The sequence below is a fragment of the Macadamia integrifolia genome, chromosome 2, assembly GCF_013358625.1.
Source record: "Macadamia integrifolia cultivar HAES 741 chromosome 2, SCU_Mint_v3, whole genome shotgun sequence".
NCBI lineage: Eukaryota > Viridiplantae > Streptophyta > Magnoliopsida > Proteales > Proteaceae > Macadamia > Macadamia integrifolia.
The window spans coordinates 16,664,949-16,685,621 of record NC_056558.1 but is presented as its reverse complement, the minus strand read 5'-3'; the positions used below and the strand labels follow the sequence as shown (position 1 = coordinate 16,685,621).

Below are 20,673 nucleotides of genomic sequence, written 5' to 3'. Positions count from 1 at the left end.
GGTCAGACATATCCTGGTATGCTCTACCATTACGAGTGGACATAAGGAAATGGGCAGCCAAGGTACGGTTGCCACCAAAGACTCAAAGTCTACTCAGAATCTCCAATTGAGACAAGTAGTTAGCCCTTTCAATCTTGAGGTCAAAAATTTTCTCTCAAGTATGTGCTTTTGGAGGGAATAACGTCCAATGCTATTTGGTCCCTCCAACTTAAGAAAGAAAAGGGTGTCCTCTAATCTATGGTATCGCTCTCTTAGCTCAGACTCGACTACAGACAGATGGTGACGGAGACTAGACCTCAAAAGGTAAGATATGTGAACAAGGGGCAGCAGTACCTAATTACCCTAAACCTAGGGCCCGTTTGATAACGTTTCAAGAAACGCATTTCTGCTGTTTCTGGAAACAGAAACAGCAGAAACGGAGCAAAAAGCGTTTGATAAAACTGTTTCGTTTCACTTATTTTTAGAAATAGAAATAGAAATTTTTACTTATTTATGATTCAAGAAACGACCCAGGCGAAACAAGTTCAACTTGTTTCGTTGTTTTTGGAAACGACTTGTGGCAATTCTTTCACTGGTTACCATCGACTTCTAAAAACATGACTTATCAAACACCTTCAATTTCGTTTCTATTTCTAGAAACGGAAATTTATGTTTCTGCCATTTCTTGAAACAAAAACGGCAAAAACGTTATCAAATGGGCCCCAAGACAAAACCATGCTCTAATACCAAGATGATGTAGGGAGGGTGCCTAAACAACTAGGTTTCCTACAAGGGGTCAATCCACTAGAGTAAGGAATACTCAATAGGTCTTGAATTGGGTTGGGTTCAAAGTTGCTCAGCAAAGTACAGATTTAACAAGCAAGATAATAGACTAATTAACAGGGCAGCATCGGTCAATAATAATCTAAGCATGAAAAACACTTAAACTACCCAAGCGTCAAATGGGGGTATGGGTAAGGGAACATGGCAGCAAATATGTGTTAGGTTTAGCACAAATCAATCAAGACACTAAGCATAACAAGCAACCCGCGCAGTTCTCTAAAATCAGTCAACGAATAAGGTAAAACAGCAAGGATTTTTTTTTTTCGGATAACAAAAAATAGATGGCTTGAAAAACAGAGATTAATTTCAGGTTTCAGTGGGGGAGATAATGGGGATAATAGGCAGTCAATGGATGTGGAACAGGGGGGTTTTACTTACCTTCTTGCTGTCCCGATTTGAAGAGAAATGGAGAAGCCGAAGTCCTCCAAAACAGAGGTGCAGTCCACCTTATTTGACGAGGAAGAAGGTCCAGCTTGATGATGTAGTGCTCAGCAGCAGCCTAGCTTGTTGATGAGGAACTCAGCAGCAACCTAGGTGGGGTTTATTCGATGGAGGTGATCTCCAATTACTGTGAACAATGGCTACAATAGTGGAGCAACAACAGAGAGAACAGAAACAGCAAAAGAGAGAGATGAAAGTCGAGAAAAGAGAGAGAGTCGAGAAAGAGAGGGGACGAGAGTGAGAAAAGAGAGAGAGGGAAAAGAGAAAGAGGGAGAATCGTGAGAGAGAGAGACGATGGTTTTTCTTCATTCCAGTATCTTTTCATTGTGGCCAATGGCCTTACATAAATAATAGGATAATTACTAAAGGAAAAGGCTAATCTAGGAACATAATCTCAGAAATAAATAAGTTTCCTGAAAAAAACAAATAGGAGTGTTATTTAGTTTCCTACTTAACTCAATGACCTAAATAAATAAGATACTGGGAAATAAACCGACTAAAACAACAAATCAAATGGGGCCCACAAAATCTTGGGCGATAGGAAAGAGAGAGGGAATCAACCAGCATTGGGTAAGGCTAGTCGATTCCTCCCTTCTTCCTTCCTTCTTCCTTCTTCTTTCTTCTACTTCCTTCTATTATTCTAGCCACAAAGATGGTTGTTTCTTCTTCTTCTTGCATCTGTACACCTTGATGTCTCCATCACCCACTCATCCCAAGTTTGGTGACCAACTGAGCTCCCTATCACCTGTTTCTGCAGACCATCTTTAGTTTTCTATTTGGGATCTTCAGCTCAGATCTCCCAAACCTGAGATCAGGTTACAAAGCCCTTTGGAGGGTTTGTTCAGCACCACAAGAGGAGTCACTATCTAGAAGTTGAGTCTCATCAGGGATCCCTACAACCAGACACAGACTTCCTCCTATGTAGTCTAAATTTTGTGAGTTCTTTTGGTCCTCTAAACTGTAATAAGATCTGATAATTATGTTGGAGTTATTATTGGGGTTGATTTGCCTTATAGTGAACCTACCGTACCTGGTGGGTAGGGACGTCCAAGGATTGATTTGACCAAGTCTTCCGCCTCCAAGGCCTTCCCAATACATGAACTCATAGATGAGAGTTCCACCACACCAATCTTATCATGGATTTCATGTCTTGGTCCCAACTTGAATCGAGGCATAAGTAGTTCTTCATCCTCATGATAAGCACCTGTACGTTAGAAAATCATTAAACCTATCAATGTATTCCTTGAAAGCCATAGTACATTGTCGAAGAGTGTTGAGCATGATCCAAGTAGGTTGTTAGTAGTACAGCAGCACAGCAACAAAACCCTTGGCTGAATCAGGGTTTCAGCAGAACTGGGGGGGAAAAGCTTGCGGCTCACTAATGGCTGCTCAGATGGGGCAGAAAGTTGGGTCAAGTGGCTCCCCTGATGTGTCCTTCATTCCCTCCAAAGGACTTCCAAAACAGGTTGCTGGTTGAGAAGATCCGATGGGAAAACAGAGTGCAGATTAGGAAACTTTGGAGAAAACCTGCCGAAGCTGCTACAGGCCTCCAAAGGCAGCAAGGGGCTGGTCCAATGTCTCACTTGTAGCCAGGAACAATCCCTTAAAAGGCCTGGCCAAGGTGCTTACAGATCTGGGAGATTTGGTGCTTGAACAAGAAAAAGAAAAACTACGAAATTTGCTGGAATCGATCTCTGTTCTGTAGCTGATCAGAGTCTTTGTCGAAGGATGATTGTAAAGTCTTCAAACAATATTCATTCCACTCTCAAATCACTCTCTCAAAACTGAAACAAAGAAGAAAAATAAAATAAAGAAAAGAGAATCTACTCAAGTCTAACTATTACACCCCTCAATGGGTTAGGCATCTCACCTCTCAGTAGTAGCTGTCAAGCCAAGAGTTTGCACTCACAAAATTCATCAATCAAGTCTAACTATTACAATCGATGAGTGCCTCCTTTTTTAGGCTTACAAAGCTGAAATCTAAAATAGGAAACTAAAAGCTGTAAAACTTCCTAACTGGAACTCTAACTTGCTAACCAAGTCGGAGTAATTTAGAAACAAAAACTGAACTCTTTAAAAATGAAACTAGCCAAATTACAAATAGGAAACTAATTGACTAACCAAAAAGGAAACTAAATTGAACAAAAAATAGAAACTAATCCTATGGTTTTTGTAGCTTCCTTCTTGAGATTGTTTTCCACCAAATAAGGACAGATGTAGGAATCTTTAGGAAGATATTTTGTAACCAAAACTTGGAGACCAAGTATGCTGATCGATGGGAAGGTAGCGGGCTGCTGAGCTGGCCTGAAGAATCCAAAAATTGAAACTAAGCAACTGCCAAACCTGGGCTGGAAAACTGCTGATCGATGGGCTAATCAGGGAAGCTTCTAGAGGCTATGTTAGAGGCTGCAAAGGCAAGGTTCAATGGCCCCTAACGGACTGTAAAGCTACTGCACATCTGGCCCAAGGCTGGCCCAGATTAGACCAGATCTGGGCTAGTTCTTTGGGTGGTTCAATCCATCTACATCAAGGTGACCAAGGCATCTGAACGCCTAGGCCACTCCTTGAGAATTGTCTGGTTAGGTTTGGGTTCTGTTAGCAAAACAATGTAAGGATCAGGTTGCAATAAAACATAGCCTTTAACAAAGTGTCGAGAATGATTACAGCATAATCTATTCATCCCTTCCAACTGTTTAAAATCTGTCTTATGCTCTATACCTTCTTCCTCAAGCAATCAACTATCATGTGACCCCTTTCTCTCTCACGCCCTCCCCTTTCTTGTTATCCAATTTTGTTTGCCCTCTTTATCTTCGCACGCATAAAATCAACTCTCTTTTCCCCCTGCCTCCTCTACCCACATCCAAAATCACCACTTAAACGGAAGAAGTGCTTCCTAACATTTTTCCCTCATAGATATAACATCCTCACTTCATCCTGTTTATATCCTTAAACGGATACCTTTCCTAGAGGTTGATTTATCTCCTCCTAGAAGTTTCCCATCCCAAACGAATCAGATAGGTAGTTTACTCTTATCAGCAAAAGATCTTTATCAATCAACATTATAGTTGTTGGAGGAAGCATCACTTTGTGAATATGATAAGTCAACATGTCTAAACAATTTTGACAGAAAAATTACCAGACTTTGTGCATATGGTAATAACTAAACAACAGAGCAATTAAGTGAGCAATGACGTACATAAGACCGCAGGTATTCATGGGTATGAACATTTTCAGCATATTTTCTTCACTTTCAAAGTACATTCCTTAAAAAAAAAAAAAAAAAGTAGTTTACCTCATAGGACCGAGGAACAAAATTCAAATATATACAAACAGTTTAACAGCCCAACTAATATGGTAATTACAACACAGAGGACATGAAATCAAGTTTTATATACCAAGACCAGACACCAAACTGGAAAGAGTCTGATTCCAGCTATCCAATTTAACTTTCCAGGAAAATGGGGAAATGGAAAGGGGACAGGTTCGGGTTTAATCACCTAAGTCCAGTCCAGTTTCTGAAACTATGATGAAAAACAATGTCTTGTGACAACGATTTTAAAATCCAAATAGGATCAGCAAGATTGGCAAAGTCAACTAGGGATCTGTATCAACCAATCCGTTTGACCCTACCCAAAGTTCTTTCAAGACTCAGTCAGGATTGGGCTGGACTAGCCAGTCAACTTGAGATTGGCGGAATCCAACAAAGAGTTTTGAAACCATACTCCTGAGGCCATGACATCATATGAAACCGAATGGAATGATCCTACATTGGAAGACATGAACATGACAAAGCAAAGAACCAAAGATCTTATCAGAAAATAACTCACCTTGTAAAAAGTCTCAACTTGAAAATTTGGATTTACTCCTAAAGTTATGGTGAAGAAGCAAAAACTAACAGAAAATTTCTGCAATAAGTATGCCAGATCGACAGTCCAAACACTGCAAAGCAGGACATAGAAACACCATCAGAAAGAATTAAAAAAAAAGTGACATACATAACCTGCATAGATTCATGTGATTGAGCCATACTAAAGAGAATGACACCTATAACAAATATTTCTCTGAGCATGTATTATAATATTTATTCATTTGCGTATGTATTTATATCAAAATCAGGAGACCAATGCATCATCATCATGATTGTTATTGTAATATTGGCTAACTGAAATTGCTGCATTTTGAAATTGCTCAGACAGACCTACACTTCTTTTCTGGTCCTAATGGAATTGGAGAATCAGTGATAGTAGAGAGATGACCCTTATTTTTCAGATGCAGATAGCCTTTACTATTAGGACTTTGATTAATGTGCAGCAGAACAAAATTAGGCATTTTTTATTTGCTGGTTTGTTTCAAAGACTAAAGGTCCAAGATGGATTTCATCAAGTCATTAGGAAGATTTAATACTTAACTTCTTTGAAAAACATCTCATTTTGTTGAACACCAATATGGAAGGTTGCAATGTCCACCAGATGGCAGCTTAGGTGGCATCCAGAAAAAAAAAAATATATATATATATATATATGTCAGGCCCCAACCACCCCAACTAATGAATGAAAAGGTCAATTTGATGTGCTGAAATACTAGGGAAACTTGCAGATCATGGTAGCCATATGGCAAAGGTAGGGCCTAATGGCCAATGGAAATGGCCTCTATCAATCCAACAGTCAGATTGTCCACATCAGCAGTCCACATGGCTCAGATAAAGGCATAAAGCCACACATCCTGGTGAGCCTATCAAGATGGATGCCCAAAAAAACCTTCTCCTGATGATAATATATACTTTTCTAGCATTTCAATGATATAAGCATAGTCCTACTTAGGGAAACATGAAAAAGGTAGAGCCTAATCTTGAGTGCCAATGGGTTCTCCACTAAGGCTCTCCTTCATATCATTTTTTTTTTTTTTTTTAATGTCCTACTTAAAAAATAAATAAATAAATTCTCTAATAAAACCTATTTTCGATTAAAAAAAATTTTGAAAACTGTTTGGTAAACATTAGGCATAATAGAGTATGGAATGAGAAACTGCTTGGAAACTTCCTAGGCGTAAATAGTTTTTGTAACATTTTTTAAGAAATGGGCCCAAAATATGGAAAATTCTAAGTAGTGAGTAAAGGGATTCCCCACATCACCCATCTTCCATCTCATTTCCTTTGATTGCCATGTACCTGGTTTCAATTCTCTATGATGTGCTAGAGTATTGCTTGGGCACAACAGTTTGGTTATCTTGAGGAGACTGAGATTGGGTTTTCCGCCATTCTTAAACAGGAGAGAAAGGGAGAAAAAGGAACAAATGAAAAGAGAAAAACAAGGAAATGGAGAGAAAATGACACTGAAACAGGGGAAGGATTTGGAGAAAGAAAAGGTATAGACCTATTTTGTTGGGCTTGGAAAAGTCTCCAGAGAAGGAGGGAGAGATTGGAGACAAGCCAAAACATTTGGGAAATCACATAGAGAAATGGAGCAATGGACTGGTAAGGAAGAGGGAATGAGTGAGAAAGGGAGAAACGTACCTGGGAACAAGGTTCAATGTATCGGGTTTCAACCAGGTTTTGACCATTGGGGAGACCCGAAACTTGGGAAATTTCGAGGAAACCAGGGAATTTCCCCCTACCTCCAAAATGTGTTTTTTTACCTGATTTTTTGTGTACGTCTTATTTTAGACATTTCTAACACATTCACATAATTAGTTTCATGGAAAAAACACCTAAAGTCATACTTGGTGAACTAAAGTTTGGTAATGTAAGTTGATTCGTTGACTGAAAGTCTGAAAATATACTACATAAGTACATAGTCTATATCCTTACCAAAAAAAAAAAGTACATGGTCTATATTACATTTAGTTTGAAATCTACATAAGTACATAATATATAATGTAAAGGATCCAAAATAAATAATAATATTACATAATTGAGAGTTATCTCTCAACACTCAACACTTAAAAGTCAATTCCAAGTAAAGTGTCTTGGCGGTTCCAGTCCACGAGTTGCATACCACTGCAGATGTTATAGCTGCTCCTCTAAATGCACCACATATGAGTCCCATGACATGTTTTGGGCTCAATTGTTTTGGCAGTCCAACACTGTGCATCTATAAGATCCATCATCAACATCAGCTAAGTATCCTAGCCTAGAGAATGGCTCAGTCACAGTGATAGGATGTGGATGTGGCACACAAGGTTGGCTGGATACCCAAAGATATTGTCAACAAAAAATGACCCACCACCTAAACTACCCTCCTATCCAAATGAAGTAGAAGATCCACCATACTATCCATACCCACCACCATATCCAATGAACTCGTGCTCTTGAACGATGGCACACAAGGTTTGGGGAAGATGGGATTTACCTTTTTGGTCTCAGCTCTCTTAGGTAGATTTGCTATGAATGTGCAAGATCCAAGCTTAGAATGAAAATTAGATGGCACAAGGACAAAATTTGGAGTGTTTTCCCAAGTTTCCCACTTCATAGAGAAGAAATAGGGGGAGAGGGTCGAAATTTTAGAATAAGAAAGCTTGGTTTCCCATTTAAGAAGGTTTTATAAAGGCTGACCCATGGGTCCACCCGAAAATTTCCACATTTCAGGCGAAATGTAGAAATTTTGGTCGATATTGATAAAAACCAGTGACTTTTAAAAGTCACATGGTATTTGGTATTGGAGTCCTGGGATATTGTCAAAATGTGGAAAATTTCGACGGTATCGGTGGAAACCTTAAACCATGCCTGGGAATCGCAAAGGATACCAACAGGGAAGAAAGAGATCAAAGTGCAGAGGAAGTCGTGCAATGAGATAAAAGCAAGGAAGTTAAGAGCGAGATAAATCCGGCTAAAGAAATCCGATGCATCTGAAATTGATGACTAATCTGCAACTTCTGTTGCCCTATTGTTGCAAAACAACCATCAATTTCTTCGTTTAATAGTGCATGTGTGTGTTTCTCTAATGAATTTCTTCCAAAAACTATAACCAGAACTACCTCTCACTCTGAAACCCCAAAATCCCCTAACTCTTGGATTGCAAAATGCTTATGATAGTAAAAAAAAAAAATTAAAACAAACAGGGACTACAACAGTACTCTCTCTCCATGTCTAAAGCAGGAGAGGGCTTGCCTTTCTGATAACAAAAGAAAATGATTGTTTTATCCCTCAAATTTGGGACTTATGAACACGTACTCATTAAAAGTCCGCATAAATGGCCAAAAACGACTTTTAGCCATAATAGATAAACGGGAATTCAGGCTGGACCTTGGTGCAGGCGTAAGGTTGCTGCATTGTGAACCAAGTGGTTATGGGTTCAAGTCAAGAAACAGCCACTCCACAAAGAGTGGGTAAGGCTGCGTACATTATTACCCTCCCCAAAACCCGCAGTTGTGGGAGCCTCATGCATTGGGTATGCCCTTTAATAGATAAATGGGTCTTCACCCTATTATGGCTTTTGTATTGTTCTGGTCTATTTTAAATAGAAATAGGGTCCATAAATGATACCAAACACCTGAAAAAAAAATAAAATAAAATAAAATAAGGAAACCAAAACCAAAACAAAAAAATTTATGTCAAAGCAAACCTAAATGTTCCCCTGGTTCCTTAATTCCATCTAATGCAGATGGGCGATGGATTTAGGAATATCTTTTTACTTTCCTTTTTTAGAGTTAGAATTAGTATGGTAGATTTGTAATGGAGTGAGATTTTTATTTCTATTTTAATTAGATGCAATATTTGTTTCAAATAGGAAAGTAGGTCTGTTTTCAGTCTTTAAATAGTGTTATTGTACCCAACAGAGGATAGAATTGAATGAAACTGAATTATATTTTGGATGAAATTATGGTTGCCGTGGGCTGCTTATCTCTTGTTCTCCTTCTCTGAAGTTCTCTCTCTGAACTCTTCTCTTTTTTTCCTTCTTATCTTCTTCTTTTCTCTGAAATTTTCCCTATTACTTGGCTGATTACTTCCAAACCTTAGAATACCCTGTTCTGGGCGGTAGTTACAGCCCTCTTGAAGCTGATCGAACTCCCTCTCCTTTGAGCTGTTTGGACTGAGATTTGGAATGAAGGAAGCCCCTTCATAGCTGACTTGAGGCCTAAAACCTTAAGCCCCAATAACACTCCCTTGGTTGGATCGAACTCTGCAAGCAAGCTGACCCTCCTTCCGCCAACGGCTGTTTCAGACATCAAGTACCTTTCTCCGTTTTGTTGCTTGGGTAGCTTATGAAGTTTAAATAATAGAGAACACTGATGGCAACCTGTCCTTGAAGTTTCGAAGCCAACAGAGAGCCCATGAAGGAATTCTCCCTCCTAAACCAGAAACTGGTTTCTGCCTTTGGCTAGTATCGTGAGAAGGAAGAAGGTGATTTCTTATTTTTATTCTTAAGTCACCAAATTTTCTATATTTATAGTTAACCCCCTCCTTTTCCTAAATTTGTGTTCTGTTATTCTCCTCATCTTTTGTAATTCCAGATTACCCCCCTTTTCTAATTTTCTATTTCAATTTGACCTCAGTATCTGTTTTCTTTACTTTCAAGTGCTTGAGTTGTCACTGAAATTACAAGAATGCCACTCAACCATTAAATTGAGATCTTTTATCATTCTTGTGGGCCCTAAGCGATCCGATTTTGGCTTTTTGGAATCTGGTTCCCCATCAAGTGGTATCAGAGCAAATTTTTGGCAATTTTTTAACCATGACAGGTCACATCACCAATGTTGAGTTGCACAAGTTGTATCGTGAGTGAACTGAGAATCAAAAGAATACTGATGCTAGGCTTGAGAGGACTGAAGCCAAATTTGACAAGTTTATGGAAGAGATGACTACCTTTATGAAGAGGTCCGACAAACGAGCTAAAGAAGGATCCTCTACACTACCTCCTTAGTTCAATACTTTATGGATCGAAGATACACCTCAGAGGCAGCAACTTAATCCAGTTGTCCCCCAGGATGTGGCCCAGCAATTTTCTGACAAAGATTATGGCATCAAAGTTGCGGTTCCAGAGTTCAGTGGTGAAAAGGGACCTGAAGAATTCCTTGACTGGCTTACCAAAGTAGAGAGGATTCTTACATATAAGTCTCTTTTTGACGAGAAAAAGTGTGAACTCATCCTCACCAAGTTTATTGGGTATGCATGTTCATGGTGGGATGATGTATTGCATGTAAGGTTTGTCAGAAGACTTGGACCCGTTAACAATTGGGAGGTCATGAAGCAAATCCTGACTAAAAAATTTGTTTCTCTTCATTATGAAAAGGTAATGTTCCATAAATTATTTAACTTGCAACAAGGGAACAAAGATGTGGATTCTTACAACCTCGAATTCCACAAACTATCTTCAAGGTGTCGACTTCAGGAAACAGACCAGCAACAAATGATGCGATATATCAGTGGGCTAAGTACTGAGATTCGACTTGAGTTGTCTAACACTAATTTTAGGTCTGTTGATGTAGCAGCAGTTCATGCCAAGACAGCTGAAGAGAAGTCCATTGATTGGAAGAATATGCTCAAGACTTCTTCAGTTTAAAGGCATCCACCATGTATGGAGGAAAAGAAGCCTGAAGCTCACAGAGTTGAAGAAAAAAGGTCAGAGTTCAACAAGGACTGTGATGGGGTGAATAACATCAGATGCCATAGTTGTGGCGAGAAGGGTCACTACTCCAACAAGTGTCCCAACAGGACTCGTTCTGTGAATGTAGCATAGAAGCAACCAATTGAAAAAAGTGATGATGAGTCTGCTTCATATCCTTATCCCCTCGAGGAAAATGATATTGTCGATGATGATGATGATGAATTGATGATGATGATGATGATGATGAGGATGTAAAAGCTCATTCAGCTAGTCTTTCATCCTTTTCAAACAAACTATAATTGACAAGGCTCCTCTCTTCAAAAAAAAGGGGACTCTTCTGCAGGGTCCGATCCTACTGATGTTCATACTGTTGTTGGTATTGGGGTAGAAGTAAATTTTATATCAGCTGAATTTGTTCGAGCACACAACCTTCCACAGAAGCAATTGTTCAAGAAGATTCATGTGCAAGGTTTTGGACCACATAGCTCGAGAAAAGGCCATTGCAGTTGTTCAAGTACATTTACAGTTTGGGACGTTACAATACCACGTCACTTGTTTGGTCACCCCATTGGCACATTATGACATTCTTCAAGGGAGACCTTGGCTACGACATGCAGATATTTTCTATGATGGTGCACGGAACACCATCAAGGTGAAGCAAGGAGGTCGTACGTATTTGATGAGGCCACATGCATTATCAGACATGCCACGTCGTCGACTAACTCCTGCTCCAGTGACACATCAGCCTATTCTCCTCTTGGAGTTATGTTTCCATCATCTGCTTCGAGATACGTGCCACCTCATCAACAAGCAACTTACAAAGGTATCTTGGGAACACAACCTAACTCGACGGAGTCGAGTTCTTTTAAGACCAGGAGAACTGATGCAGTTAGGCGATGGATTTAGGAATATCTTTTTACTTTCCTTTTTTAGAGTTAGAATTAGTATGGTAGATTTTTAATAGAGTGAGATTTTTATTTCTATTTTAATTAGAAGCAATATTTGTTTCAAATAGGAAAGTAGGTATGTTTTCAGTTTTTAAATAGTGTTATTGTACCCAACAGAGGATAGAATTGAATGAAACTGAATTATATTTTGGATGAAATTATGGTTGCCGTGGGCTACTTATCTCTTGTCTCCTTCTCTGAAGTTCTCTCTCTGAACTCTTCTCTTTTTTTCCTTCTTATCTTCTTTTTTTCTCTGATATTTTCCCTATTTCTTTGCTGATTACTTCCAAACTTGAGAATACCCTGTTCTGGGGGTAGTTACATCCCTCTTGAAGCTGATCGAACTCCCTCTCCTTTGATCTGTTTGGACTGAGATTTGGAAAGAAGGAAGCCCCTTCATAGTTGACTTGAGGCGTAAAACCTTAAGCCCCAATAACACTCCCTTGGTTGGATCGAACTCTGCAAACAGGCTGACCCTCCTTCTTCCTCCAGCAGCTGTTTCAGACATCAAGTACCTTTCTCCATTGTGTTGCTTGGGTAGCTTATGAAGTTTAAATAATAGAGAACTCCAATGGCAACTTGTCCTTGAAGTTTCAAAGCCAACAAAGAGCCCACGAAGGAATTCTCCTTTCTAAACCAGAAACTGGTTTCCGCCTTTGGTTAGTATCGTGAGAAGGAAGAAGGTGATTTCTTCTTTTTATTCTTAAGTCACCTAATTTCTATATTTATAGTTAACCCCCTCCTTTTCCTAAATTTGTGTTCTGTTATTCCCCTCATCTTTTGTAATTCCAGATTACCCCCCTTTTCTAATTTTCTATTTCAGTTTGACCTCAGTATATGTTTTCCTCACTTTCAAGTGCTTGAGTTGTCACTGAAATTACAAGAATGCCACTCAACCATTAAATTGAGATCTTTTATCAATCTTGTAGGCCCTAAGTGATCCAATTCCGACTTCTGGAATCCAGTTCTACATCACCATCAGCATAACATCTTTCAAGGAAAACAAGGGGAAAAAACCTAGAAAAACTCAACAGCTTACCAAACCTAGTTATAACTATTTGGGCCGACATTTACAGTTTTTTCACTCAAACATCAATATAGATAATATGACCCAGGTCAACTTGACTAACTAAAGGACAATAGAAACATGAAAATTGTTTGATATTTTTAGAAAAGACACTTTGACTGAGGAGAGGAAACAGACAAAAAGATCAGCTTCAAGGAACAAGAACTCCATCATTAATGGACTATCTATGGAGGGTTGCAAAGGTTAAGTTCTAATGCAACAGCAGGTTATGTATTGCATCCAAACAACTCAAAAGTAAATCTAAGCAACTCCTCATGAAAAATAAAATTGAGAGGATTTGCAATGCTTATTCTGTAAAGAAGACTACCTTGCTGTACAGCAAAGCTTCCCCAAAGAGTGAAGGTCACAGTGCTCAACGCCAAGAGTTCTCAAAACCATTGAAACACAAGCAAGACCACAGTCCCAACTATGTACCTGGCTAACATGTGGAACCTACAAGAATCATTATGCTCTATCAGTCAAAAATGCATTTATGGGTGAATGGATTAGATTGGACCTTCTTAACTGGTGAAATGTAGAACTGTCAGAAGTACTTGTTAAAGAGAGAGAGAGAGAGAGAGAGAGAGAGAGAGAATTAGTCAGCCCTCACTCACTTCAACAAACTGTGAACATGGAAAACTGCCATCGTGGCTTCGTACAATATTCAACGGCCGCCCATAAAATGAGGAAGCTCCTACTAAAGTAGAATGATCTCTATTTGATAGATCAGCATTTTCATCTTCTGGCGCATTTTCATCCTCTGGCTTTAGAAACTTGTCTAAAATGAGATATAGAGGCCACATGAATACGAAGTAAAGTAAGATTTTCCTTCACCAGAACGTGGAAATAGATAGTATTTGATCTGTAATACAGTTGACTGCGTCTTAATGAGCTCTTCTTCAAATTCCTAACAACAGTGTCCTAGTATCCTGGAGTGTAAAAATGCCAAAAATAAGATTAAAAAGACAGTAGTACTTTTTAAATTCCTAACAACAGTGTCCTAGTATCCAACAGTGTAAAAATGCCAAAAATAAGATTAAAAAGACAGTAGTACTCTTTACACTTAAACATCTAGCCTTTAAATACAGATTAACTATTTCATTTTCGAACAGGAAAAAAAAAATGGATTCATTAAATATGGCAGGGATATCTTACAATGTGAGGCATATCTAGGCATAATTTTACGCCATAGGCTCAAAATTGCATGAATAGTAGAAAATTTTAAGGGTATTGCAACTCTTATTCATTTAGAGGATGAATGGAACACAAGAGAGACATCAAAACTAATGAAAGGTTACAATCAGGTTGAAGCAAGGTGTAATGCAGTATATGCGGAATACATGAATGAGCCCACTCATAGGGGTTTGTTACCAGATTGCGTTAGTGTCAATGAATCTCTCCCTTTCCCCCTTGGTCATGCATTATTCGAAGACCATTTTGAATCTCATGTATACTGCAGTCATAACTCATACCTGTAATTATGGACGTGATCTAGCCGTTCTATGCGGTTGAGCTATGAAGCATATAGAATGAAATCCAGATTAGTTCTTTTTCTTCCTTTCCTTTGTTTTTCATCCTTTGGATCCAATACCAACAGGTACCATTCCCCCAGAACAACGTTCTCTTTCATGCCTTTCAACCAATCAAATACATAGGATGATCAATCAAACTATGTGATAAAGGAATTCAGAAGGAGAGAGCTCCAACATCATGCAATGGCCAAGGAACTCCAGCACAGAGGTGAACCACATAGTTCTTAAATAGGTTGTGAGCTATAGTGTTGGGTACAACAGAATGCAGAACAATGGCAACTTTTAAGAAGTGATCATATCTCATGATACAACAAACAACAACAAAGCCTTATCCCAACTCAATGGGGTCAGCTATATGGATCCAAGCAAAGCCAAGGAAAAATAAAAGTGTTAAAGGAAACAGATTAGTAATAACTAACGAAGTAGAACACAGCTAAAGTGGGTCTGCTACCTGGATCCTAGCCCTCTAATATGCTCTATTCTAGACCATACTCGGGACAAAGCCTAATTATCTTACGAATTCACTACAAGGAATGTCTCGAATCCAACAATTTATAGCACTCACCACCTAATCAGTTGATTAATCGAAATTCTAAACATTACAAACTTACAACAACCAGATCGATACACAAAGAGTTGGATAAGGAAGCAGGAAAATGTTTCTCAACAAAAGCATCAAGTGAAGAAAGTCCCCAATCCTGCCAAATTTGCTATCAAATTGGTTAGCAAAGACGCTTGGAATTTAATTCCAAATATTTTTTTTCTACAAACTAATTTATGATCAAATAAGCAAATGAAGCGAAAAAGGAAAGTGGGAACTCCTTTAATTTCCTTCCCTCTGGATTGAAAGATGGTATGAGGATTTTAAACGGCAAGAAAAATAAGACAACATGAAACGAAATAAATGATGAAGGAGGAGAAAAGGAGACAACAATTAAAGAAAGAGTAATTCATAAATATCAAGAGAAAGTGGAAACAGTTCCTCTGAAAGCATATGACCATCGCTCGACCGCAGAGGAAAGGACGGCTGTCGGAAGCCCGCTAAGTGGTCGTTTATTGTCTACAAACACACCCCCCGCCCCTTCTTCACTTGTTAGAACAATGCTGTGGCCTCTCTCTCTCTCTGCACTCTGTCTCTCAATCTCAAGATCAAACCGATGGGTCAAGCGTCTCAAGTCAATGATCATGCTTTCATTCTTCAAATTTGTTTATTTCCGTGACGGCAAAAAATTAATTAAATAGCGAGTTTTGATAAGCTTAGTAAAATTGATTAAGGGAAAAATCTTGTTCTAATCAAGATGATAAAGATGCTCCATTAAAAAAGTCCCTTTTTTTTTTCTTATCAAAAATATAACACACTTTCATTTAAAAAAAAAATAAAAGAGTAATTTAGATCCCCTCCCCGGTGTTTTTTAAAATTACACCAACCTCCCTGTCAGATGACACATATATATTACAAATAAGCTGACTCCGTCAATTGTTAGCCATTTAGTTTGTAAATTTTTTTTGGGAGAGAGATAGGTATGCCGCCGATATCAAGTATGCTAGCGGATAGCACCAATAGGATCACATGATGGAGTATCATTCATGAAGCATATGAGGGTCATTTCAGAAAAAGGGAAGAGAGAGATGGACACGATGGGTGCTAGCATACTTGATATCGGAGGCATACCCAACTTTTTCCTTTTTTTAGGGTAATTTACAAAGCCACCCCTAGAGAATGTCAGTATTATAGAAACACCCCTCTCTTTCACCAAATTAGACTTGGTCCCCTTGCCATTAGTTAGTGTTACAGAATAAACCAAGAATGCTGACGTTAGCCGTTCATATTTTTTTCTAAATACCATTCAACCCTTAAAAATAAAGGAGTACTGAAATTGCCCTCGTTAGTTTTAGTCCCCCAATTGATTGAAGAAACAAACCTAACTCACTCTCCCTTCCGACGACGGCGTCTATGGTGGCTGCAAACCCCCTCCAATGGCTACAGGTATGTGGATTGTTCAGACCCATTTATCCTCCCTTCTTCTCCTACTGGGATGTTGATACCAATCCAATCCACAACATTTCACAAAGGAACCAACCATGGCCACAAGGCTTCTCTCTTTGAAGCTTTGAGAAATCTGTAGGAAGGGCCCAATACCGGCTTCCCAGCTCTCTCCACGGCCGCCGCAGTAGTGGCCAAACCAGAACCATCATCACGAAATAACTTTAACGCCTCAAACGCCTAACCATAGTCACTGAATTTGGAACAGCACTTTGGGCTTTGGCTATCATCTCACGAAATAACTCTAACGCCTCAAAATGTTTTCCATTCTTCACATTGCATGCAATCACGGCACTCCAAGAGACCACATTTCTCTCATGCATCTCATCAAACAATTGTGCGGCAAGTTGGGCTACTCATCATGTGCATCCAATAGAAAACTACAAGGACCTGAACTAATGGCAGTTTCTGCACTTTCCATCATTTCGATTCATATGCTTAGTTACTGTTGGAAAAAGACAAACTTAGATACAAAGAACATAGGCAAAAATACTATGGTTAATTACCTTAAGTGCAAGTATGTGGTATTTTCATAAGATCAACAGAACTGAACTTGTTCTCGAAAATATGTTTGTTCTGTTCCTTACATTTGTAGCAGGCAACAACGAAAGGAAATGACCTCTCTATCTGGATGTACAAGCCAGCTCCCCAGTTGACCCTAGGGTTATAGACGCCATGCTCCCCTTACGGAAATCCACTCTCGTACCCATCTCTACCGCTGGGAGTCTGACCTCACCGTTGAGAAAGCCAGAGCCTAGATCGCCGCCCTAATCAACGCTTTCCCCAAAGAGATTGGGAGCTACTGAGTCCTCTCGTACTCATCGTCTTCACATCGGGCGCTACCAAGTCCAACAACATCTCCGTGAAGGGTCTCATGCATTTTTACAAGGACAAGAAGTGCTATGTCATCACCACCCAGACCGAGCACAAATGCATCCTCAACTCTTTCCACCATCTCCAACAGGAGGGCTTCGATGTCAGCTACCTCCCCGTCGGCTCCGACAGCATCATTGACCTCGATCCCCTTCACGCCGCTATCCATCCCGATACAGGGCTCGTCTCTGCCATAATCGTTAATAACAACTTAAAATACAGGTTTTTGAATCATCACTAAGCCTTTATGCTCCCCCTCTCCTTTTCCTATTAGATGATTGTAAAATTAAGGGCTTTGTGGTCCGACTGTGTGTGTGTAATCCTAAATAGTGAGAACTACTATTGGAATTTAGTTTCTTTTTTTTTGTACGAATTTGGTTTTCTTATTTAGAGCACCCAAGTTGGCCTTGAGGTTCTGTGAGAGAGAGAGAAGAAGTTGGAACCGCCAGTGGTAGCTACTGTTGTGGACGGTCACGACTCACGACTAATGACTTAGGTAAAATATAATTTATTATTTGTTTTAGTTAAAAGGGTAAAAATGTCATTTTAAATCCTTACTTACAAATACTGATGGTTGGAGGTCCGAGTCTAATTTGGTAAAAGAGAGGGGGTGTTCCTATAATACTGGCATTCTTTAGGGGGGTGGCACTATAAATTACCCTTTTTTTTATAATACCCTTATTATTCCTCATTAATGTAATTTACCCTTCTACCCTCCCTTGTGATACATCTTCAACATACAACTCATTTCGATTTAGTATTGAAACGCCCTGTTGCTATCTCCTCTTCTCCTGGGCGAACAACGATGGCGTACAATGAGCGACGAACGGCGAGAGGCAAGAGGCGAGTGGCAATCTGAGTTCTGGATGATAGTATAGGAAGAAAAGTTTTATGATTGAACACATCAAGTTCCTTAGTAAACGAACATTAAATTTAGATGACGATCCCCAGTTCAATTAGAAGAACATCCATCAAAAAGAAGAAGAGGGGTGCTGTAATTAGCTTCAAAAAGCCAGCTCGTGAGAAATACTACATCCTCACTTCAATATGGCATACATTAATATTACTGCAAATACAATAAAACATACAAGGTAAACTTGATAGTATTATGGCAAATCATAATTGCAGCCACTGCTAGATGTTTATTTATGCTTGAATTAGCAATTTAGCATTCTCTAAGTTTCTGTCTTGCAAAATAGTTAGAGTTCTGCATGATATCTACAAACTTGGGGAGCACAACATGTGACATTTTCTTAATTTTGAGATGAGTTCTCTTCTGACATCCAAATTGACCGCAACCGGTCGCCTATCGTGCAACCTTCATCGTCACCTATCACCCAACCGTTGCCTGCAAGCGTCCAATACGTTAATCAAGGTCAATTGGGGAGCAACCATCGTGTTCGCCCTGTCGTCGTCACTTACAGTTGCTCCCTATCGCCAGCGATGGTGAAACCCCCAAACCCCCAAAGTTGTTTTCAGGTTGGGGGTAAAATACTATGAAGGTAGACATACGGGTAAAATCAAAATACTATTTTGGTTAAAGGCAAAAGGGCAAACTCGTATTTTAACACCCAAACTAACAATCCACTAATAATGTCATCTGACAGGGGAGGTGGGTGTAATTTTTGAAAACACAGGGAGGGGGATGTAATATCAGCAAAACACGGGGGAGGGGATGTAAATTACTCCCAAAAAAAAGCAACCAACATACAAGGATCCAAAGGACCTATCCCGCTCCTCTCCATATCGCAAATCGCCTATAGGGTGCACCAGTCCTTAGCTGATCCAATGGCTCTAGTTTGTTCCCAAGAAAAACCACCCACAAGACTTGTTGCAACCCATAACCGATAAACACAACAAGGGATCCAGCTTCTTGACTCGTCTTGAAGTTCTTAGCATCAGTGAATGTAATTTGATGGGTCAAATCCAAACTCGCTCAACCGGCTTCAGAGTCTTCTCGACTTGGACCTTACAATGACTAGTTCAATTCCCAACAGTTTGCTAATCTTTTGACTATTGTACAGATTGAGCTCTACAACAACTTTGTATAGTGGGTTACCTACTGGGATATCAAATTTGAAAGCGTTGAAAACATTAGATGCTTCGATGAACAACTTGAACGGAAAGATTCTGGACGAGCTGTGTGCTTTACCTCTCGAGTCACTCAACTTGTATGAAAATGGGTTCGAGGGAACCTTGCCTGACAACATCTCTAAGTCCCCAAATTTATACGAATTGAAGTTGTTCCATAACAATCTCACTGGAGAATTACCCAAAGAGCTTGGAGAACATTATGTTAGTGATATGGCCACATTGGCCTCATCCAACAGTACCCATTTCCATTCTGTATGGATATGGAGAGAATTTTGGGATGCAATTCCTAATAGATAGGAAACTATTTTCTCCAATGGGAAACTGGATAGAGTTTACATATAGTAGACTTGGAAAAGAAAACAAACACATCGTGTCTAATCTCTCTATAACTGATGAGCCCCAAGTCACCCAACGACTAAATCCCGTCATCAATTACTTTTGCTTTTCTCTCCTTTTTCTCTCCTTTTTGGATCTATAGATGTTTTCATTGACTGCAACATAGGGAGATCTACACTAGTATCAGAGCGGGAAAATAATAAGCGAGATCTACCTTCTTCGAAGAAACATTGATCGGCTGCCACTGAGAAATAGTTCTAAATTCTTTTTATCTTTGCATGTCTACAATCTGCAACTCGACTCGAGTTATTGTACTTTCCCACTGTTGATCTTGCTCTTCACTGAAACGGATCAAGGAAAAGGGCATTTTTTTACCGCTGCATTCTTATATAATAATTTCCTTTTTGGCAATTCTGCGTCTCAGAACTTCTTCACCATGGCCGGAAAACTTTATCTCATGAAATCAACAACCTTGAGAGACTGAATGGGTCAAACTATTAAACCTGGAACATGAAAATCACACATGTATTGATATACCAGAAGATGGATCATTTTCTAGAACCAAAACTCGAGGTTGGGGATAATGCTCCCCTTGCATGATCCTATTGAAAATGGAAGACCATCGAATGAAGGTGTTTAACAAACACACAACAACCAAATCAGTAATGGAAGCTGTGAAGGCCAAGTATGATGTGAAAACTAAACCCACACTCAGCTTTTGATTCACAGATATAATAATTGCAAAACGACTAAGGGTGAGGATGTTGTGGATCATATAAAAAAAATACTTGTTATGGCTTAAGAGTTGGCTAATGTAGGATCAGAAGTGTAAGATAACTACCAAGTATCCACTAAAATTAACAGTTTGCCCCCTTCTTGGGCAATGACACAAACTACACTGTGTTGGGAATATGCCCAAACTCCTTTATATTTTGGTAATAACAAACAAACTATAGCTTTAACCTTGTGTGCTAAG

At 39.3% G+C, this 20,673-nt stretch overlaps 1 protein-coding gene across 4 annotated transcripts in view; it reads right to left on the bottom strand.

Annotated features, from left to right (window-relative positions):
* The window catches only part of LOC122068682 (guanylyl cyclase 1), a 39,314-nt gene extending 21,683 nt beyond the window's left edge, over positions 1-17,631 (bottom strand). Inside the window, exons 1-5 of one of the 4 annotated variants that reach the window (XM_042632570.1) lie at positions 16,901-17,631; positions 16,273-16,802; positions 13,433-13,747; positions 13,147-13,271; positions 5,091-5,202 (exon numbers count right to left, since the gene is read on the bottom strand). In XM_042632570.1, coding sequence (XP_042488504.1) covers positions 5,091-5,202; positions 13,147-13,271; positions 13,433-13,621 — 426 coding nt within the window. In that variant the 5' untranslated portion in view covers positions 13,622-13,747; positions 16,273-16,802; positions 16,901-17,631. The remainder of the gene's footprint in view (positions 1-5,090; positions 5,203-13,146; positions 13,272-13,432; positions 13,748-16,272; positions 16,803-16,900) is intronic. The other 3 variants (XM_042632563.1, XM_042632578.1, XM_042632585.1) reach the window with 3 other exon arrangements.
* Positions 17,632-20,673: the final 3,042 nt, after the last annotated feature.